The sequence below is a fragment of the Colobus angolensis genome, unplaced genomic scaffold (assembly GCF_000951035.1).
Source record: "Colobus angolensis palliatus isolate OR3802 unplaced genomic scaffold, Cang.pa_1.0 Scaffold1, whole genome shotgun sequence".
Lineage (NCBI taxonomy): Eukaryota > Metazoa > Chordata > Mammalia > Primates > Cercopithecidae > Colobus > Colobus angolensis.
In genome coordinates, this window is record NW_012110918.1 from 8645030 (window position 1) to 8669016 (window position 23987).

Consider the following 23987-nt stretch of genomic DNA (forward strand, 5'->3'; position numbering starts at 1 on the left):
GAAACAGTAGAATGATACCCGCTAAACTGGTAACAATGTTTGACTGGTTGATCTGGGGGAAAGAGAAAAGTAGGAGAAGCGTTTTCACATAAAATTTTTACAAAACTGTTTTATAATAAGATTTTTGTATTGTATTGATGTGACACTAACATGACTAAAAAGAAAGAACTGACCTTAGGGACACATATACTACCCTCCTCCCCACGCTACCCATCAACCCACCAGGAGAAAAATCACAGTTTTAAACTGAAGGCCGGCCAGGTGTGGTAGCTCACACCTATAAATCCAACACTTAGAGAGGGAGGCCAAAGTAGGAGGATTGCATGAGCTCAGGAGTTCAAGACTAGCCTGGGCAACATAGGGAGACCCCTGTGTCTACCAAAAAAATTAAAAATTAGTCGGGCATGGTAGCACACGCTTGTGGTTCCAGTTATGCAGGAGGCTGAGGTGGGAAGATCACTTGGTCCCGGGAGGTCAAGGCTACAGTAAGCCGCGATCATGGCACCGCACTCCAGCCTGGGCAACAGAGCAAGACCCTGTCTCAAATAATGACAATAATGAACTGAAGATGACAGTTTCCCACATACTGCTATCCCTTAACTTCACATAGAAGCACAATTGCAAAATTAGAAACATGTCAATGTCTCCAAACAGCTGTTCAATGTCCAGTCTGTTTCTGTCTAGAGCCATCCTAAGGGGAGCATGGGCTCCGGCTGGCCCCGAAAGTGTTTCCCATCATCTGACCCCTCAACAGCCTCTTCCCAGGCCCAGCAGGCTGCATCTTCCTTGCCCACCCCCTTCTTTTCTCCCCTTTCATTAAGACGCCATTTGGCAAAGTCTCTGTAAATCCCTATCAGTTCATTTCCCATTAACAGTTACCACAGAACTTCTCTACTTTATTCCCAGATAAATAATTGAAAATAAACACCCAGTTTGGAGAGGAACTTCATGTATCTGAAGTTAACAAAGCCACAAAGGCTTCGAACCTGACAGGCTCTTCTGAGTAATGCCCTTTCCATGGGCAATATTTTGCTTTGCCTCCGACAGGGAGACAAATAAATCTGAAAGGCCGAAGGAACAGAAATGGAGTTAAAGAAAACAGTCATGTGTTAACCATTCCCTTCCCACCAACCCAAGAGTGTGATGCCCTTCACGTCCCAAACACATAACCAGGGTTGGTGGCTCTGACACTCCCAGGCATTGGGGCCTGTGCCTGAATGGTCACAGGAAAGGGTCAAATAAGGGCACTGCCGCAGAATCCCTCAAGCCGTATCGCTGCCCTTTCCAGACTTCTCCATCTCCTTATTTCTCCAGGTAAAATAACACAGACACTGACCCACTTCCTTTCACCCCAACAAACTCCAAGCAGACATGTCCCCAGGGGACAGAAAGGAGACCCTGAGGTTTTCTGCAGACAGGCCCCCTACATCCTGGGGCCTGTCACAAAGGGTGAGAGCCTCTTGGTCGGAATCCCAGCCAAAGCCTTTTGCTCTGCCTTCATTCTGCTCCTGGGGCCATCTGCTGAATGGTGGACCTCCATCATCAGGGGAATGAATCGGGAACTGAAATGATCTGGGGCCAAATTTACCCACAAAACTTCCCACAGCCTCAAAAGCCACTGGTTCATAGATCCCAAAGAGAGCAAACATCCCGAACACAAATTCTAGCCCCACTCCTCCCCTGTTAGACTCCAAACCCTGTGGGTGCTCAGTCGATGTTGGCCAACCGCAAGGACTCAAGATCAAAACCCATTAACTCCGACTCCACAGAGCATCTTCGATAGATCCAAGCTGCTGCCCTTTTCAGGTCTGGGGAGCAAATTAATAGTGAAACCAAAGGGAACCTTTGGCCAGCCTCAGAGTGAAGGTCAACAGACTGGTTCCAAGCACAACTCTTTCAACAACATTTGTATTCACGGACTGTAGCAATCCTAAGTAATTCTTATCCATGTATGAGACCTTCTAAGACAAATTCCCCCTCTCACATTGACAGCAAGAATTCATTTCTTTTTAAATCTCCTAGAACAGATGTTTACTGTCAGGTTGATCTTTCTGCCAAGTAGTGAGGTTCTGGGCATTTGTGGTGATGATGTCCCTTTCTGAGCTCTTGCAACCCCTCCCGAGACATTCAACAGCTGCTCCCAAACCATTCCTGATTCTATCTAGGGCTTCTCTGGGACCTCCTCCATATTCAAAGCATATACTAGAACAAATATGAACCAAAAGGTTCAAAAACAAAATACTGCTGCAACCGGGCATGGTGGCTCACACCTGTAATCCCAGTACTTTGGGAGGCGGAGGCGGGAGGATCACTTGAGGTCAGGAGTTCAAGACCAGCCTGGCCAACATGGTGAAACCCCACCTCGACTAAAAATACAAAAATTAGCCGGGCGTGGTGGCAGGCGCCTGTAATCCCAGCTACTCGGGAGGCTGAGGCAGGAGAATTGCTTGAACCCAGGAGGCGGAGGTTGCAGTGAGCCAAGATCACACCATTGCACTCCAGCCTGGATGACAGAGTGAGACTCCGTCTCAAAAAACAAAAAAATACTGCTGCATAGTACAAATTAGCCAATGACTGTTTACACTGCCCAGAGAAAACCCCTACACTCAGACAGCTGACCAAATACTTCTGATACCACCCCACCACCCCCACTCCCCAGTAACATAGCAAGACCCACCAGGATTGCAGAGTCCTTTCCAAGAGACTGTCTTGGAAGCCCAGTTGGGTGCATGAGAGGAGAGCAGAATGGGATCCAGCAGGGGTCGTGCAGAGCTGCTGAGCCAGATCTTTGCCTGCTGCTCAGGGGTTAAAGCCACTGGTCAAGGGCAAGCACAATACACTCCAACAACAAGTTCACACAAAACCAGGGTGGCCTTGAGATCAGAATATGGCAGCCGGCATTGAAGGCCGCTGGAAGCCACTACCACACAGACATAGTCGGCAGCAAGGAAGCCAACTGTCCAGGGGACAGAGACAGACACGGCCACTCAATCTTTTTTTTTTTTTTTTCTTTTGTTTTGAGACAGAGTCTTGCTCTGTCACCCAGCCAGAGTGCAGTGGCACTATCTCAGCTCACTGCAACCTCCACCTCCCAGGTTCAAGCGATTCTCGTGCCTCAGCCTCCTGAGTAGCTGGGATTACAGGTGTGCACCACCACGCCCGGCTAATTTTTGTATTTTTAGTAGAGATGGGGTTTCACCATGTTGCCCAGGCTGCTCTCAAACTCCTGACCTCAGGTGATCTGCCCACCTCAGACTCCCAAAGTGCTGGGATTGCAGGTGTGAGCCACCGCATCCAGCCATGCCACTCAATCTTTTAATGACAAAAAAATGACACATGGTCTTTAAGACAGTGGTCCCCAACCTTTTTGGCACCAAGGACTGGTTTTGTGGAAGACAGTTTTTCCACGGACTGGGGTCAGGGTCGGGGGTTTGGGATGAAATTGTTCCACCTCAGATCATCAGCCATTCGTTAGATTCTCTTAAGGAGCACACAGCCCGGATCCCTCACACGCGCAGCTCACAGCAGGGTTTGCGCTCTGTTGAGAATAGAAGGCCACCGCTGATCTGACAGGAGGCGGAGCTCAGAAGATAAAGCTCACTTGGCAGCTGGCTGCTCACCTCCTGCTATGCAGCCCAGTTCCTAATCAGCCATAGACCAGTACTGGTCCTCGGTCTGGGGGTTGGGGACCTCTGCTTTAAGACAGTATCACAGCCGTCCAACATCACATTCACCTGTCTGATCCAAAGAACAGTTCTTCCATAACACAAGGAATCCATTTTTCATTAGCCTAGGATCCAGAGGCATAGTTCCTGGGAATCATTGTAGTTATAGAATCACCCATCATTCCTTCTCTTTCTCCAGTAGGAACTTAAGGAAAAAAGAAAACAGGAAGGCAGGGAAGAGAACTTCAACCCTTCCTACCTCCCGGGGTACATGACCGCTGACTCCAGTGAGTCTCACTTAATCCTGTCTCACCATGATCCAGCAGGAGAAATGGACTTTGACCCATTTCTCTCCATAGAGTTCTCCCTGCACCATTTCCCTTTCTAGGGAAGTAGAGAATTCAGGCACTAGTTTGGGGGTGCTTCTGCCATCTCTAGAACTTGTCGGGCCCAGTGTCTGGTAAGGCTGTGTCATGCTGTTATGATCTTGGACCCTTTTCCTTTACTGACAGCAGTGCATGCAGATGACAGGGCTTTAGCCAATGGCTTGCGGTTCCCATTGCCTGAGCTGGCCCCAGCTATCTCAGCTCGGCAATCACAGCCACACGCCAGGCTGTGGTTCGCACGGTGCTTCTCCATAAGCAAATATATGCTCGTTCCCAAACCCAACTCTCCAGCCCTATGTCAGTAAAAAAGCCTGAAATCTCTGGCTTATTCCCAATTCCAGTACATTTTTACATGTTTTAAATTTTACTGTACAGTCCCTTGGGAGAGTTATTCTCAAATTAAAGGACGGAAAACTAGAGCTCAGGATATACAATCAGCAAACGGCAGGTGTGAGCTCTAGCCCAGATCCCTGCTGCACAGAGCCCCGCCTCACCCTCCTGTCAGCCCTCATGATGTGATCCATCGTCGAAGGCCTAATGCTCCAGGTTGAGAGGCGGGGGCAGGATATCATCTCCCTGATGATGTCATACTCTAAATAAAAGAGCCAGCACCACAGTGATGGTTCTAGGTCCTACCCAGCACCCAGTTCTAGGTCCTCTCATATATACAGTGCCACTCAGCACATCAGCTGTACTCTGTATTTTTAATGAAATGTGACATTCAAAATCTGAACTTACTAAAATGTAAATAAGGGGGTAATTACCAAGACATTATTTTAAGAAAGAAATCACCAGTCAGTTCCTCTAATGCCTTGTTCTCTGTTTAAATACCAGTGGCTACTTAACGGAGACATTAACGGTATGTCAGGTTTGATCAGAAATAAATCCATTGCACAGAGCTGGTTGTATCCTGATACGACAGCTAGAAGTAGCGTGGTACTCACCAGGTAAGGCATCAGGAGGTCCGCCAAGTAGACAAAAGCTGCTCCAAGGGTGAAGCCAACAGCCACAGGGAAGAAGGCAAGGGCACCAAAGCCCCCAGAGGATGTGGCCATCTCAACTGCTGGGGCCAGGAGAGACCAATAGGAAGCTGCCAACATGACCTACAGAAACCACAATGAGAGATAAACATTAAAGCAACTGCAGAAGGCCTTCCAGGCAGGACCTCAGTTGCTCTCTGTGGCCCAGACTGACCCCTACCATTTCACATGAGTGAGGTCTTTCATCCCAGGTTGGGAGGTACTATCATAAACCAAAAAGTCATCCCCAGAATTCCCGGAGCTTCCTATGGCAAGAACTCGATTTGGGGTAGGATAGAGTTGACCTTGGGAGAATGCAGTCCAGTTCGCCTATAATTCAGTGGTTATCAACCAGCAACGGTTTTGCCCTCCACAGGACATTTGGCAACGACTAGAGACATTTTTAGCTGTCACACTGGGAGGAGGATAGGGGCAGGTGAACATCCTACAATGCACAGCATACCCCTGACAACAAAGAATTATCTGGCCCCGAATGTCAGCGATAATGCTGTTGAAAATTCCTATTCTTTTTTTTTTTTTCTGAGGTGAAGTCTTACTCTGTCTCCCAGGCTGGAGTGCAGTGGCATGATCTTGGCTCACTACAACCTCTGCCTCCCGGGTTCAAGTGATTTTCCTGCCTCAGCCTCCCGAGTAGCTGGGATTATAGGTGTGTGCCACCACGACCAGCTCATTTGTCAGTATTTTTTAGAGATGGGGTTTTGCCATGTTGGCCAGGCTGGTCTCAAACTCTTGATCTCAGGTGACCCACCCACCTCGGCCTCCCAAAGTGCTGAGATTAAAGGTGTGAGCCACCACACCCAGCCCCAAAAATCCTAGTTTAATTAAATTCTTCCAAGACAAATTGCTCACTACTTCATGAGTTCCACTGCATTGTAACACAGGTCTAATTATTACAAAGTTCTTTCTTATGTTGAGCTGAAATCTGTTTCCTTTCCACTTTTACCTTTCAGCTGTGGTTTTGCTCCCTAGAACACCAAAAACTGTGTCCTTCCTGTGTGATCTGTGACAGCCTCTGAAATATCTGAAGATAACCAGCAAGTCAACGTTATATTGGTCTCATCAATTATCTTATCTCTAAAAAGGAAGAAGCGAACTAATATTTATTTATCACTTGGTATTTCCAAGGGCCAAGATTTACATTTGATATCTTAGCCTGTCATCACAACCACCCCGGAGGCAGATGATGTTTTCTATTGCAGTTTGTAGATAAAGACATTGGATCTTGAAATAGTAAGGTAATTTGCTCAAGGTCCTACAGGTCAGTGGTCCCCAATCCTTTGGGCACCAGGGGCCAGTTTCGTGGAAGACCATTTTTCCACAGACCAGGCAGTGGTTGGGGGATGAAACTGTTCCACCTCAGATCACTGGGCATTAGAGTCTCACAAGGAGCTCGTAACCTAGATCTGTGGCATGTACAGTTCACAATAGGGTTCACGCTATTGAATCTAATGTCACCACTGGTCTGAGAGAAGGTGGAGCTCACGCGGTAATCCTCACTCACTCATCTGCTGCTCACCTGCTGTTTGGCCTGGTTCCTAACAGGCCATGGATCAGCACTGGTCCATGGCCCAGAGGTTAGGGACCCCTACTATAGGCAGTAAGTAGCAGATCCGAGGAAATGACCAAGCAGGACCATAACCAACTCAATGAGAGGATAAACATGAAGGAGAAGAAAAAAAATTAGGCTGGCTGAAATCTCAGCAAAGCCAATTTGATAAAAGTTTCTCCAGTGGACGAGCTGGTGCAGTGATGTAGTCCCAGCTACTAGGCAGCCTTGAGCCCAGGAGTTCAAGGCCCAGCCTGGGCAACATCGCGAGACTCTGTCTCTTAAAAATAAGAAGCTCTCCAGCACTGACCAAATTAAATACTCATCCATAGCTGTTTACTCTTATAGATGCTATCACATCTTTTGGCTAGAGTACACCCACTACCCATCATAACTATACGGCAGTCATCGCCGACACAGAAAATGTTGAATGGGTTCCTAAAAATTACTTAATTATGCCTTGCCTTAAAAAATCAAATGTATCACCCATCTTCAAATTAGCATTCAGACTGAAAGAACCAGGTATTATAATAGCAACAATAAAGAACAAATGTATGCATAAATCCATAAATTCCCTTCTTCCAGCTGTCAATCACACACAGTCACTTGCTCTGGGCCAAATTCTCCCAGCAAAAGTTTAAGTGCCACCCATGGAAACCAGCAACAGCCTCCAAAACTCTAAGAATGAAAATGCCTCCACTAAACAGGATAGGAGCTGAGGCTGATCAGTTCAACCCCATGAGCCGGGCTGTCAATAAAGACCATCAAAGGAAACATGAGGGCTCCTCCTCCCCGCTACAGCCTAATCCACCCCTTTTCCAGACTTTGTCTTACTAGCTTTAGAATTCAACAACCCTCAGTAGCTGCCCTGCATAGTAAACTCCCCACCAAAGAGGACCTGCAACGAGGCACAGAGTTGGAAAGGTGCCACTTCCTCTTCTTATTATTTTTTGAAAAGGAATCTCTGTCGCCCAGGCTGAAGCGCAGTGGCACAATCTCAGCTCACTGCAACCTCCGCCTCCCAGGTTCAAACGATTCTCCTGCCTCAGCCTCCCAAGTAGCTGGGATTATAGGCGTGCGCCAGCACACCTGGCTAATTTTTGTATTTTTAGTAGAGACAGGGTTTTGCCATGTTGGCCAGGCTGGTCTCGAACTTCTGACTGCAAGTGATCTGCCTACCTTGGCCTCCCAAAGTGCTGGAATTATAGGCGTGAGCCACTGTTCCTGGCCCTATTCTTCTTTTTAAACCTGACCTGCGCAGCAGCTTCTCTGGTTCTCCCATACATTCCCACCTTCAACAACTCTAAAACCATATGGCCCAGATAAGCCCACTCTTCTCACCCTCTAAATCTTCCCCACACTCCATCCTGTGATGAGGAAACATAATATTGCTGTCAGTATCACTTGAGAGAACTCCCCAACCTCTGCTCTCATCTCCTTTTCAGCCCCAGGTCCAACCTCTTCTGCCCACATTCCCTTCCCTCCCTCTGCATCACTGAGTACCAACCTTTTTTCTGCCCTTACACATGAGAAACACACAATGCACAAGCTATTCAAGGAGCAGGAGCAGAAGAGAAGTGTCTCTCAAGGGAGGGTATGTTGGAATTTGGGATGCTTGCAATGCAAAAGCATCTCAGCTGATTCAGGTGGGCCCCCTCCTTGAGAATCACTGTCCTTTCTCTTTCCAGTCAAATTCAGGATCCAGCTGGATTTCCTTCATTTCTTTTCCTTGCCAGCCTCGCTGCCTCACACACAAACTGGAAAACCACCAAAGAACAATTGGGAAATTGAATAGGGTTGCCTGTCTAAAATGAAAAAAGCACCCAAAGCAAAATTCTTTGTTGTTTGTTTTTTGTATTTGTTTTTGTTTTTGTTTTTGTTTTGAGACAGAGTCTCGCTCTGTCATCCAGGCTGGAGTACAGTGGCGTGACCTGCAACCTCCATCTCCGCCTCCCGGATACAAGAGATTCTCGTGCCTCAGTGTCCCAAGGAGCTGGGATTACAGGTGTGCACCATCACGCCCAGCTAATTTTTGTATTTTTAGTAGAGATAGGGTTTCACCATGTTGGCCAGGCTGGCCTTGAACTCCTGGCCACAAGTGATTGCCCACCTCAGCCTCCCAAAGTGCTAGGATTACGGATGTGAGCCACCACACCCAGCTGAAAAGTTATTTAAAGGGCAAGTGTGGTAGAAAAGATGACTGTGTCCTAATGCCTAAATCTGTGAATATTTCACCTTACAAGTAAAAAGGACTCTGTACATGGGATTAAATTAAGGACCTGGAGATGGGGAGATGATCCTGGCTTATTTGAGTCGGGCCAATGTAACCACAGGGTCCTTATGAAGGAGTGAGAAGGGTCAGAGTCACGAGGTCAGGAGTTTGAGACAGGCCTGACCAACGTGGTGAAATCCTGTCTCTATTAAAAATACAAATATTCGCCAGGCATTGTGGCAGGCACCTGTAATTCCAGCTACTCAGGAGGGTGAGACAGGAGAATCGCTTGAACCCAGGAGGCAGAGGTTGCAGTGAGCCAAGATCGCACCATTGCACTCCAGCCTGGGTGATAGAGTGACACTGCATCGCAAAAAAAAAAAAAGAAGGATCAGAATCAGAGAGAAAATGTAATAACAAAAGCAGAGGCTGTAGTCAGAAAGAGACTGGAAGATGCCATGCTGCTGGCTTGAGGATAAAGAAAAGGCCATCTGCTAGGGAAGGGAGGTGGTCCCAAGATGCCGAGAAGGCAGGGAAGCAGCTTCTCCTCCAAATCCTCCAGGAGGATTTGCTGCCACCTTGACTTTGTCACAGTTAAAATCACCGGGGACTTCAGACCTCCAGTACTGTAAGATAATAAATTTGCACTGTTTTAAGCCACTGCATTCATGGTAGTTTGTTACATCAGCAATAGAAAATTAATACAGGCATATGTGACTTTTCTTCAACTTTATTTTTTAGAGCACTTTCAGATTGATAGCAAAATTGAGTGGAAAGTACCAATAATTCTGACATATGCCTGCCTGTCCCCACTACATAAAACTATGCCCACTATCAACATCATATCACAGTGGTACATTTGATACAACAGATGAACCCACACTGATGCGGCACTAATACCCAAGGGCCATCTTTTTTTGTTTTGTTTTTTGTTTTTTTGTTTTTGTTTGTTTTGAGACAAGGTCACCCAGGCTGGAGTGCAGTGGTGTAATCTCAGCTCACTGCACTCTCTGCCTCCCGGGTTCAAGTAATTCTCATGCCTCAGCCCCCGGAGCAGCTGGGATTACAGGTGCCCGCATGACACCCAGCTCATTTTTGTCCTTTTAGTAGAGATGGGATTTCACCATATTGGTCAGGTTGGTCTCGAACTCCTGACCTCAGGTGACCCACCTGCCTTGGCCTCACAAAGTGCCAGGATTACAGGCGTGAGCCACGGCGCCCAGCTGGTCTGTAGTTTCCATTAGGGTCCACTCTTGGTGCTATACATTCCATGGATTTTGACACATATATAATATCATGTATCCATCTTTACAGTATCATATATTTCACTGCCCTAAAAAGCCCCTGTGTTCCAACTATTCATCCCTCCTTCCCCGCTAGTCCCTGGAAATCCCCTTTCCACTGTCTCTGTAGTTTCGCCTTTTCCAGAATGTCATATAGTTGAAACCGCACAGCGTGGAACCTTTTCAGATTCGCTTCTTTCACTTGGTAACATGCAAGCGGTGTCTTCTCATGACTTGATAAAGCATTTCTTTTTAGCACTGGATAATATTCTATTGTCCGGATGTACCACAGTTTATCTGCTCACCTACTGAAGGACTTTTTGCTTGCTTCTGAGTTGTGTCAATTATCAATAAAGCAGCTATAAACACCCGTGTGCAGGTATTGGTGTGGACTGGAAGTTTTCCATTCATTTCGGTAAATAAGTGCCAAGGAGTGGAATTGTGGGATCCTAGGATAAGCATCATTTTTTTTTTTTTTTTTTTTTAGACGGAGTCTCGCTCTGTCGCCCAGGCTGGAGTGCAGTGGCCGGACCTCAGCTCACTGCAAGCTCCACCTCCCGGGTTCACGCCATTCTCCTGCCTCAGCCTCCCGAGTAGCTGGGACTACAGGCGCCCGCCACCTCGCCCGGCTAGTTTTTTGTATTTTTTAGTAGAGACGGGGTTTCACCGTGTTAGCCAGGATGGTCTCGATCTCCTGACCTCGTGATCCGCCCTCGGCCTCCCAAAGTGCTGGGATTACAGGCTTGAGCCACCGCGCCCGGCCGCATCACTTTTTAAATAATCCCCCAGCACAGGTGGCAAGGTGAAACTCTCCACATCAGCAATGCTCCTTTATATGTCAGGCATTTTTAAACCAGGGTGTAGTGACGTATGAATTAGCTGGTGCAGAAATAGAAAGCAGGGTATCTGATTACCTCTCAATTACCCCTAAGAAGCAGGGTCTGGGAGGGGCAGACCACAGAGGGGAAGGTGCTGAGCACCGGGCCCAAGACTTCGGGGAATGCTCTTGCCAGCCAGTCCCTTCATAGCCCCGGATAGTAGAGGGCGAAAGTCCTCCTGCAGCTGTGACCCCGCCTGTAAAGGCAAACAAGTGGGCTAACAGGGCCACCCCTGAAGACACAAGGTATAATCATAAGAAGCTGATGGCTGGCACCTTCCATTTCCTCACTTTTGTCTACAAAAGGAATCCATAATTGGCTTCAACACACATGGCAGGGGCCTCGCTGTACCCTCAAAGTCTTTTTTGCCTCTTTATTCCTGAAATGAAAATGAAAAGCCCACCCAATCAAATGAACCCAGGGGCAAGGTTTGGGTGGGGTGCATCCTCCAAGTTAAATGTTGCTAAGACCAAAGCAGCCCAATTTCTTTTGCTAAATAATGAAAGAAGCTCAAGGATGAGTATTTTAACAGTAAAAGAAAACTCCTGGCAGGGCGCAGTGGCTCACGCCTGTAAGCCTGTAAGTACTTTGAGAGGCTGAGGCAGACGGATCACCTGAGGTTAGGAGTTCAATACCAGTCTGGTCAACATGGCAAAACCCTGTCTCTACTAAAAAACACAAAAATTAGCCGGGCGTGGTGGCACACGCCTGTAATCCCAGCTACTCGGGAGGTTGAGACATGAGAATCACTTCAATTCAGGAGGTGGAGGTTGCAGTGAGCTGAGATCACACCCTGCCACTCCAGCCTGGATGACAGAACGAGCGACTATCTCAAAACACACACACACACACACACACACACACACACACAACTCCTGCAAAAGGGCTAAGGAGGAAATAAAACACACACACACACACATGAGAAGAGATTGAAAGTATAACTTCAGTCTTTGGCTGGTTTGGTAGGTCTACCACAGAGCTCAGAAGTCTTCATGTTGAACACAGTGATTCCCAGGCAAGGTGACATTTAAGAAGCTGAGTATAGGCCGGGCGTGGTGGCTCACGCCTGTAATTCTAGCACTTTGGGAAGAAGCCTAGGCGGGCAGATCACCTGAGGTCAGGAGTTCAAGACCAGCCTGACCAACACAGTGAAACCCTGTATCTACTAAAAATACAAAAAAAAAAAAGCCAGGCATGATGGTGGGTGCCTGTAATCCCAGCTATTTGGGAGGCTGAGGCAGGAGAATCACTTGAACCCAGGAAGTAGAGTTTGCAGTGAGCTGGGATTGAACCACTGCACTCTAGCCTGGGCGACAGAGTAAGACTCTGAAAAAAAAGAAAAAGAAAAAGAAGAAAGAGAAAGAGAGGAAGAGAGAAAGAGAGGAAGGAAGGAAAGGAAGGAAAGGAAAGGAAAGGAAAGGAAAGGAAAGGAAAGGAAAGGAAAAAGGAAAAGGAAAGAAGAAAGAAAAGAAAGAGAGAAAGAAAGGAAAGAAAGAAAGAAAGAAAGAAAGAAAGAAAGAAAGAAAGAAAGAAAGAAAGAAAGAAAGAAAGAAAGAAAGAAAGAAAGAAAGAAAAAGAAAGGAAGGAAGGAAAAAAGGGAGGGAGGGGAGGGGAGTGGGGGAGGGGAGGGGAGAGAAGGGAAGGGAGGACAGGAGCTGAGGTTGAGACTGGCCTACTCAACTGTTAGGGATCCCATTTGTACTACTGCCCCCGGTTGTTGCTGAACTCTTCTGCTGCCTCACCTTGGCCTGAGCAGCTCCATCTGTGACAACACCAAAATGCCAAGACCCATCTCCCATGTCCTTTCTTCCAAACACCCTCAACTCTTTGCCCAAGTCCATATTTATCACGGGAAAATGCAAGACTTAGAATCAAGTCCGATTTTGAATGTTGGCTCAGCTACTTACTGGTTAGGTAGCCCCCGTCAAATAACCTACGCTCTCTTCTGCAGCTCAGTGTTGTCACCTGAAAACGGTACACTTCACAGGGTTGTCCTAAGAATCCTGAGAGTCAATGCAAATACCACCCCAATCCGGTTCCCAGCAGGAAACATGCAACGGGTCAGTGCTGTTTTGGATTCATCCCTCTCCCCGTGTGCCTTCTGGAGGCATCCTCTCTTCCTCCTCCTATCTTGCCCTACACCCCACTTCTAAGGTGGTTCTTTTCTATCACACTAGATCCATCACTTGTGTCCATTACATGCCCAGGAGAGGGCTGTGCCTTAAGCATCTCTGTACCTGGCACCCCCATCAGAGTAGTCCTGGACAGGGTGACTGTTCAACATTTGTTGTCTAAATGCATTCTCTGTCATCCTTGCTAATGAAGGGGAGCAACGGGGGTGGAGAAATCAGAACGCATGATCAGGAAGTGATTCAACACCCATTTTTTGGTCTAATGCCTGATTTTTACAGTAATTTTTAGCTTCCAAATTAAGTATTATATAGACTCATACTCAAATGTCTTCAGTGCTTTCACAAACATGGGGTGAGTAATTGTTTAAAATAATTGAGATTTTCACAGGTGTGGAAAGGTGTCAACATAGAATTTTCGAAGTTTCACAGATAATCTACTCAAGAGTCTACTGATAGAATCACAGACTCACTTAAGAGTCAGATGGGACTTTAGGAGACCATGTAATTTAAAAACCTCACTTAACAGAAGAAAAGGCTGACATCAAAGAGAATCAGTGGCTTCCCAAAGCCCCAGAGCAAGCTGGTCCATCCCAAGTGGACTGCGCCACCCTCTACCCCTACTTGATGATTCAGAGTAAAGGCCAGTTTCAAGTTGCCACCTCCCCCATTATCAGGGAAGGAATCCCAAAGCCAAAGTCCGCAATGAATCAGCGTCAGCAATAACTAAATGCAATCAGTCCCATGACATTCCCCAATATTGTGATAGAAACTACTCCAAGAAAACCCAGCACTAGAAAATTTTGGGCCACTAACGAACAGGGCTAATAATCCTATTAAATACTTGCTTCACGAAGATAAATCAAACCTCACAAATTTAAACCCATTAATATCCCATGATTGCCTTAGAAGTAGGTAGAGAAACAAGCAATTTTGTAAGTCACACTATAATCCCTTCCCAGTAGCATAGCTAAAGGTGGGATTTCAAAACAAAACGTACAGATGTTATACTTTTGGTCGAGGTCTCTGAATAAAAGGTATGCCTTCCTCTACTATAAATTATACTTTAAAATAGGAACAGTGTAAAAGCAATATGTATCCTGATTGGTATCTGAGAACAGAAGAAGGACATTGGTGGGGAAACAGATGATATCCAAATAAAGTCCGGAGTTTAGGGAATAGTAACAAACAAATGTTAATTCTTAGCTTTAACAAATGTGTCAAGATTATTTATGTAAGATTTTCACATTGGGGGAAACTGGATGAAGGGCACTATTCAGAAATTCGCTGTACTATTTTTGCAGTATTTCTGGAAATCTAAAATACTTTCAAAATAAAGAGCTTATTAACAGTTAATGATTATAACATGCCCAGGCACGGTGGCTCATGCCTGAAATCCCAGCACTTTGGGAGGCTGAGGCAGGCAGATCACTTGAGGTCAAGAGTTTGCCACCAGCCTGGTCAATATGGTGAAACCCTGTCTCTACTAAATATACAAAAATTAGCCAGGTACGGTGATGCATGCCTGTAATCCCAGCTGCTCGGAAGGCTGAGGTGGAAGAATCACTTGAACCCACGAGGCAGAGGTTGCAGTGAGACAAAATCACACCACTGTACTCCAGCCTGGGCAACATAGTCAGACTCCATCTCAAAACTAAAAATAAAAATTAAAAAACAGTATTCACAACATCACTTACTCAGTATAGCAAATCAGAGAATAATTCCCCTCTAAATCTAATTTTCCTACACTAATGTGAAATTCCTAGTCTACTTTGGAATATCACACAATGTACATTGGAGGGCTTCTAGTTAAACATGGCCAGTGGAATACAAGCTCCCAAATTCTCACTAGAGTAAAGGTACAGGGATATGAAGGATTCAAAGGCCAAAGATAGAAAGAAAGGAAGAGGACATGGCAGCCACATTTTGGAAGCTTGAAGAGAGGAGCAGGTAATCCCTGACGGATGCTCATGAAGGCTGCCGCCTGGGGCTGGAGAAAGAGACTAGAAGGAAGGTGCTTCACCCCACAGAGCCCCAGAATAGCCCCGGAGCCTTTGACAATGAGAGGGCAGACAGGCCTAAAAGAGACCTGCCAGAGGCTTGGGTAAGAAGCAAGTAAAACCCAGATTCCTCCTGGACCCCAGGAAGCCAGGCAACTGTCCCACCAGACATTGCAGGACCCCCAGGCCAGTTAAGGGTGAGGATATCATGCTGAAAACAGGAGAAAAAGTGATAGTTTATGTGCTGGAATGGGGGCACCCAGCATCTTCCCACATTTTCACTCTGATTTCACAATGAAAATCCAATGGGAGTAAAGAATCCTATGCACAAAATCTCAATTTTCAGAAAAGTTTCTGCATGACAACCTTAACAATCACAGCCTTAACAGCAGAAGGCTGAAAGGGACTGGAGAAAATATTTAAAATCACCAGGTATTTACAGACTCTTCTTCGGAGTCCCTGAGAACAAAATCCCTATTTCCCTTCTGTAGTTCTGAAAACCTAGAAAGGCTCATAATCCGATCCCTTTTCTCAAAATATCATGCAAACTGTCCCAGGGATCTGTACTTTATAATGCTATTAATTTCCCTCTGGTATCAGCAGTACCAGCATAGAATAATTTAAAAAAAAAAAAATCAGTTTAACACCCAGCCCACATTAGGCAAACCTTTCCATTTCTGTGTAAATGCTCATTCTGAAACCATTTCAGCTCTGGCAATAGAAATGAATTTGTGAAGAGTTCCTTAAGGGATACATCAGAATATTCCAGCATGATGGGTGCAGTTGAGCATTTCCTTTATTATAGTAGTGACAGTTTAAATACTGAAAAAAAATCCAAGCCACAAAACAAAATTTTTCTCATAATAAATAGCGGAAAGAAAATTATTGCACATAGCTCACTTACAATACACTGAATGTATCAACTCTTCACACCTCTAAAAAGGTACACAGAGGTAGGACAGGAAGACACAGCTCAAAAGAACAGCACCCAACTCAGTGCCTGCTACGAAGCAGGTCCTCCTTCATGTTTGTTGAACCAAAGGAACATGGACTCTAACCTCAAGGAGGCTACTGTATACCTAAGGAGGACACACAGACTTGCAATCCATGTAAGTCAGAGCAATAATCAGAAAGAGGCCGGGCACGGTGGCTCACGCCTGTAATCCCAGCACTTTGGGAAGCTGAGGCAGGCAGATCACCTGAGGTCAGGAGTTCGAGACCAGTGTGGCCAACATGGTAAAACCCTATCTCTACTAAAAATACAAAAAGTAGCCGGGTGTGGTGGTGGGTGCCTGTAATCCCAGCTACTTGGAAGGCTGAGGCAGTAAGAATTGCTTGAACCTGGGAGGTGGCAGTTGCAGTGAGCCGAGAGCACACCATTGCACTCTGGCCTGGGCAACAAGAGTGAAACTCTGTCTCAAAATGAATAATAATAGTAATAATAATTACTCAGAAAGTACAGAAGCCAAGTGGTGTCTCTAAGTTCTGTCTCCAAATCAGATATAAAATTAACAGTTAAAAGTCAATCAGCAAGTCCCTAAGCAGAGACTGTTACATGGCCAATACGGTGCCAGACCCCAGGGGTTGCAGGAAAGGAAGAAAGAGCCAGTGTGGATCTGGGCCCTGCCTTCAGGAGCTAGCTGGCTCTGGACCATAATAAGAAAGGCTACAGAAGATATATGACAGGATAAATTAAGGGAATCTGCAGTCATGCGAAGAAAGGGGATATCAATGTCGTTTCGAAATTTAAAAAGCAGTACATCAAAGAACAGGGAGGGGCTCTGGAAAGCTGGACACAATTTGGAAAGGAAATGAGGACAGGACCTTTCTAGCTGGGAAGTGCAGAGTGGGCGGAGTCTGGAGGCAAGTATACAGAAGCTTATGTTGTGGTGTCTGCAAGGCTAAAGAAGGCAGGGAGGAGTTTACAACCAGCCATTTGGGTATAATTATGCAACCAGGAAGAATGGTTTGGCCTTCACACAATGGGTGGCTTGTTTCCAACTCTAGTTGTACTGTAAAATCAACCTGGAGTTTTCAAGCTACAGATGCCAGCTCCCCTCCACAACCTACAGAAAGAGATTCGCCAGGGCAGGGGCATGGACACTGTATTTTAAAGCCTCACACGTGATGCTGCAGCAGCTTAGCCAGCTTGGAGCAGGTCAGCATTAAGCACCCACTGTCTTTGGCAGGGTAACGGAGGCATTTTGGAAGGGTAACCTGGCATCAGCAAGCAGAATTAATTTAAGTGGGGAGATAGGACACCAATATCCAGCTCTTGGGCTCTGGACATAATCCAGATGTGACAGGGCAGGAGACCAGAGGGCAGACAGAGAAACTCAGGAGAAGGAAGGAATCTGCATGTAACCCTCCAGAATGAGGCCACCCATGTCTGTTCAATATCAAGTCAGTCAATCAGAAACCCATGACGAGCGGCCGCATGAATTTTGCATTGAGTCAGCCTTAAAAGTGGCGTGTCAGTTATTAACCATGACTCAGTATGAATCAAATCCATATGGGGGCTATATCTGTACCTAATTTGCTTTTATCAAGAAGCCTTCATAATATACCAGTTTCACATAATGTTACAGAATTAAACCCAACAGCTCAAAATTATAATCAATTACCTTCAGCTTCAATTACAGTTATTAATCAATGTAGATGGGCTTGAATGACCTGACTCTTCTTAGCTACGCCTACCCAGTGATAATGATGGGCAGGAGCTTGGCTTACAATCTCCAAACTAGGAAAAAGTACTTACGCTTAAATAAGAAAAAAAAAAAAAAAATCTACCATATGACCCAGTCATTCTTCCCCTTGTTCCCCAAGAGAAAGGAAAACGTACGTCCACACAAAGACTTACACAAGACCGTTCACAGAAGCTTTATTCACAGCAGCCCTAAATTGGAAATACCCCAAATGTCCATCAGCAGGAGAATGAATAAACACATTGTAGTATATTTATGAAATGAAATACTCCTTAGCAATAAAAGGGAACAAACTACTATCATGCCAACATTGGATGAATCTCAAAATCATTACACTGAGTGAAGGAAGACAAACAACAAAAAATATATAGATACTATACGACTGCATTTAAGCACGAGGGTACGCAAAATGACTCTATGGCTGGAAGTCATTAATTGGTGGCTGGGAGGGAGCCTGACTTAGGGCCTAGGAGCTCTTTCTGGGATGTCAGAAATGTTCTCTATCTCAGCTGGACATGGTGGCTCATGCCTGTAATTCCAGCACTTCGGGAGGCCGAGGCAAGTGAACCACTTGAAGCCAGGAGTTCAAGACCAGCCTGGCCAATGTGGTAAAACCTCATCTCTACAAAAAATACAAAAATTAGCCGGGGATGGAGGTGGGGACCTGTAATCCCAGCTACTCAGGAGGCTGAGGCATGAGAATCACTTGAACCCGGCAGGCAGAGGTTGCAGTGAGTCAAAAACACGCCACTGCACTCCAGCCTGGGCAACAAAGCGAGACTCTATCTCAAAAAAAAAGGGGAAGAAAAGAAATGTTCTCTATCTCATTTTGGGTAGTGGTTATACAGGTATATATGCCATTGTCCAAACTCATTGGGCTGAGACTTTAAGCTCTGGGCATATTAGTGTATACACATTAGACCTGGTTTTTAAGTTTCAAAAAGGCTACCTGCTCCCCAGATTCTGATGAGCCACGTTTACTCCATGGACAGCATGTTGGGTATCCAGGTTCTAGGGTCTATCCTAAAATGGTCTCTCTGGGGATAGCCTTGGGTCATCCAGTACAGTCAGTAAGTACCTGACAAGGCCCAGGCCCATCCTCAAACTCCAAGTACCAGCATGGAAGTCACACCCAAAGGGACCTCCCAGCATCCATTCTCAGTGACCGTAGGTCCCCCAGGTGAAGTCCTAGACAGTAATAAGTTCCATAAAGCAAGGACAACCATCGAAGACATACCTGGGCTTCAAAATTATTGACCAGTCACCTAATTCTATCTCCAGTGCCATGAAAACAGAGGGGGAAAAAAAAAAAGCCACAATGCCCAGTCCTGCTCCAAATCTAAGCTCCTATTTTTCTTTTTTCTCCAAGTACAACTCCGCTCAGCCAATATTTACTAAGCAACTACCATGAGTGAGATGCCCAGCTGGACTGCAGCTCCCACTGGCAATGATCTCAGCTACACCTAATGTTAAGATGGCTGTGCTCCAGTCTCATAACACTTAGGCGTTTTTGTTTGAGTTCAGTGTTCCTCTTCTACAAACCCATTACTCTGAATAACAGAAATGGCACGTATACTAATTACTTTGGTCCTTTCAAGGCAGATCTGGACCAGCCAGATGAGAGAGACTCCCAGAATCCTTCAGCTTGCCAAAATTGTTAACTCCATACAGACTTAAAAAACAATAAAAAAAAAATTAAAAAAAAACAGGGTGATGTGGGACATCCTTATTAAACCGTTTCACCAGCTGGTCATCAACAGAGTGAGAACACATTGCCCCAAGCTGCCTCCCGTGGCACTCAGCCACCAAGCCATCAGCACTCTCTCAGCTCGGGCCTGTTGATGGACACCGTACCAGCTGGTCAAGCCTCCCCATCCCCAACACCGCCACTCACTCACGCTGATCCAATCTGTCCCAGATCTGGCTGCTAAGAAAGCAGCCCCTGCCCATATTTGAAGGAGAAGAGAAGACTCAGCAGTCTGGCTCCACTGATAGAAAACTCAAAGATCTATAAGAGGGAGCTTCTCCCACTTCGTTCATTTCCCTCAAGATGGAGATGACAAACCACCCACCTGCCAGCTTCATGCCTCTCTCTTGGCTCAGATGAGCCATGAGGCTTGGGGGCAGATCTTCAGGGTCAAGGGAGAGGAAAGATGCTCCCCCTTGTTCTAAATAATATTACATTTCATTCCACCACTCGCGAAAACACAGGTTCTGAAAGTGTATTCTGTCCGAACTCACCAGAGGGATACAGAAATCTCCCATGGGTATGGTGGCCATGATTCCTGGGAGATGGAAGGCAGGAGGTAAGGAGCAATAGGGCAGAATCCCAAAGGAGAACTGGATGTCCTACGAAAAAGCCCCCTCCTAGGACTGCCCGATGTAGCAAATAAAAATACAGGATGAACAGTTACATGACAACTTCACATAAAGAATAAATACTTTTTTTAGTATAAGCATGTCCCTAAATATTGCATGTTTTTCCTGGCAATACCTCTCCCACCAGTAATTATCGTCTTCTCTCTCTCTCTCTCTCTGTCTCTGTCTGTCTCTGTCTCTGTCTGTCTGTGTCTCTCTGTCTCTGTGTCTGTCTCTGTCTCTCTGTCTCTGTCTGTGTCTGTCTGTCTCTGTCTCTCTGTCTCTGTCTCTGTCTCTCTGTCTCTGTCTGTCTCTCTCTGTCTCTGTCTCTCTTTCTCTCTCTAAGAAAGGTAATACAGGCCTAGCATGGTGACTTACACCTGTAATCCCAGCACTTTGGGAAGCCGAAGTGGGCAGATCCCTTGAGCGCAGGAGTTCAAGACTAGCCTGGGCAACATGGCGAAACCCCATCTCTACTAAAAAGACAAAAGTTAGCCAGGCGTGGTGGCGCATGTCCATAGTCCCAGCTACTTGGGAGGCTGAAGTGGGGGCATCGCTTGAGCCCAGGAGGTTGAGGCTGCAGTGAGCTGTAGTCTCACCACTGCACTCCAGCCTGAAAAACAGTGAGACCCAGTCTCAAAAAAAACAAAAATAAAAAATGAAAAAAAAGAAAGGTAATGTAGCCTAGTGGAAAGACGACCCACCGTCTATCAGTCAGACTACCTGGATTCTGATCCAAGCTCCACCATTTACCAGCTGGGGGAAGTTGGGTAAGAGATTAACCTCTCTGGAGCTACTATTTATTCCTATGTAAAATGGAGAAAATAATAGAAATAGTAACACTCATAAATAAAATAACATTTACATAAAGAGAAACTTTCTTAATCCTCCTAACACTAAGAGTTAGGAGGATTACTGGATATTATTGTTATTCCTATTTCTCATATGGGGAAACAGAGGCTGGAGAGGTTAAATAATTGAACAAGGTCACAGAGCTAGTAAGCAGCAGAGCCAAGATTCAGGCCCAGCCAGTGTGGCACTTAAAAAAAAAAATAGGCTGGGCAAGGTAGCTCACATCTGTAATTCCAGTATTTTGGGAGGCCAACACGGGTGGATCACTTGAGGTCAGGATTTCAAGATCAGCCTGGCCAACATGGTGAAACCCTGTCTCTACTAAAAATACAAAACCTAGCAGGGTGTGGTGGCACGTACCCGTAATCCCAGCTACTCGGGAGGCTGGGGCACAAGAATCACTTGAACCAGGGAGGTGGAGGTTGCAATGAGGCAAGATCATGCCACTGCACTCCAGCCTGGGCAACAGAGCAAGACTCCATCTCAAATATATATATACATATATATCATGTATAGTTATCCTGTGCCAACCTTTACATTTAGATTCTTTTTTTAATTTCAGCTTTTACTTTGGATAAGAGGGTACAGGTACAGCTTTGTTACATGGATATACTGCACCCAGGTAGTGACCACAGTACCCACAGGTACTTTTCCAAGCCACATCCCCCTCCTTCTCTCCCCTCCTTAGAGTCCTCAGTGTTTCTTTTTCCCATCTTTATGTCCATGTGTGCTCAATGCTCAGCTCCCACTTATAAGTGAGAACAGGCAATATTTGGTTTTCTGTTTCTGTGTTAATTCGCTTATGATAATGGCCCCCGGCTCCATCCATATTGCTATAAAGTACACGATCTCATTCTTTTTTATGACTGCATAGGATTCCATGGTGCACGTGTACCACATTTTCTCCATCCAGTCCACCACTGATGGGCACCTAAGTTGACTGCATGTCTTTGCTATTGTGAATAATGCTGTCATGAACACATGAGTGCCTGTGTCTTTTTAATATAATGATCTATTTTCATTTGGGCATACACCCAGTAATGGGACTGCTGGGTCAAATGGTAGCTCTGTTTTAAGCTCTTTGAGAAATTGCCAAACTGCTTCCCACAGTGGCTGAATTAATTTGAGCCCTGCTTGTGACTATAACACCATCCTACCTCCTGAGGTGGAGCTTATCTCCTAGGGTGGTGGTAAGGATTAAATGAGATTATGTGTGCCAAATTCTCAGCACAAAGACTGGCCCACAAGCAGATACTACATATGTTTATTATGTCTCCATTTTTACTATTATTGCAGCCAATGACTTGAGAAAACGGGTTGAATCAAACCCCTGTGATCTAAATGCTAGAGTTCCTGGGGAATTTAAGTCAAATGTATCCATCCTGAACATGGTAGATACAGGTGTCTGTGAATAGATAATAATGCAGATGTGCTGAGTGACCAGATGGATACACACACACAACAAATGACAAAGGGAAGTCATTCCCAGCAGCCCAGGGGTCCCTCGGCGATGCTCTAAGTTTCAATCCAATTCAATACTATGTATAAGTGGGATGTTATTTGTACACAGGTCTGTATACAGAGAACCATGCCACCCAACTGTGAGAGTGAGTCAGCAAGGAGCTGGGATTCCAGACAGCCAGGACCTCAAAGTTTCAAGTACGGCAGGATCCGGCAGAGGACGTACCATAAGGCTAAATGTGCTACAGCACTCCAGGAGGGTCCAGAGAGGGACTGGGGGCAGGGGCTTCAACCAGATGCATCGAGGCAAGATTGCACAGAGCACTATGCGAAAGGATGCAGAAAAGGTTGAGAAGCAGGTTAGGGCTGGGACCAGGAGCAGCTGGGAGGGCACGCCTTCCAGGATGGGAGCAGCTGGGCGGACATGCCTTCCAGGATGGGAGCAGCTGGGTGGACACGCATTCCAGGAGCAGCAGGGCAGGTTTAGGGAACAGAAGATGTCAAGGCAGGGCACAGGTATGTGTGAACATGTTCTGGGAGGAAGCCTGGAAAGGGGATGGAAACATGCCAAGGAGGGTCAGGAACCCTGTGCCAAGATGCTTAGACCTTATTCAGTAAGAACTAAGGAACCATGGAAAACTTCGGGGTAGGGGCTGTTAAAGAATCACAAATATGATTTAGGAAGATGATGCTGAGGGCAGCATTAGCAAATTCAGCAATATTTTTCAAGTGCCTACTCTCTGCCAGGCACTAGGGATTGTGATGAACAAGACAGGCAAATTCCCTGCCTGAGAGGAGCTTACACTCCGGTAAGAGCAGACTGGCCATAAACAGGAAAGCAAACAGACAAGAAACTCAGAGAACGAGAAATGACATGAAGGAAATGAAATGATGTCCCGGGCATGGTGGCTCACGCCTGTAATCCCAGCACTTCAGCAGGCTGAGGCAGGCAGATCACTTGAGGCCAGGACTTTGAGACCAGCTTGGCCAACATGGTGAAACCCCGTCTCTACTAAAAATACAAAAATTAGTAGGGCGTAGTGGCACACGTCTGTAATCTCAGCTACTCAGGAGGCTGAGGCACAAGAATCATTTGAACCCGGGAGGAAGAGATTGCAGTGCGCTGAGATCGCGCCACTGCACTCCAGCCTGGGAGACAGAGCAAGACTGTCTCAAACAAACAAACAAACACGTCCTGGGGTGGAAAGTGACAGTGTGGAGCCATTTGACTTGGGTAGTCAGGGAAGGCCTCTCTGAGGAGGTGGTATCTGAGCTGAACCCTGAATGGTAAGAAGGAGCCATACACAATTCTAAATAGAAGGCATATCAAATTCTGAAGGTCAGAATGAGTTTGGTCTGTTTGTGGCAGAAAGAAAGGAAAGGAAAGGAAAGGAAAGGAAAGGAAAGGAAAGGAAAGGAAAGGAAAGGAAAGGAAAGGAAAGGAAAGGAAAGGAAAGGAAAGGAAAGGAAAG

The 23987-nt window shown here is 46.0% G+C and overlaps 1 protein-coding gene across 2 annotated transcripts in view; it reads right to left on the minus strand.

Annotated features, from left to right (window-relative positions):
* The window catches only part of SLC39A11 (solute carrier family 39, member 11), a 458174-nt gene that overhangs the window by 388731 nt on the left and 45456 nt on the right, over positions 1–23987 (minus strand). For both annotated transcript variants that reach the window (XM_011935093.1, XM_011935156.1), the window contains exon 4: positions 4996–5154. In XM_011935093.1, the coding sequence (XP_011790483.1) occupies positions 4996–5154 (159 nt within the window). The remainder of the gene's footprint in view (positions 1–4995; positions 5155–23987) is intronic.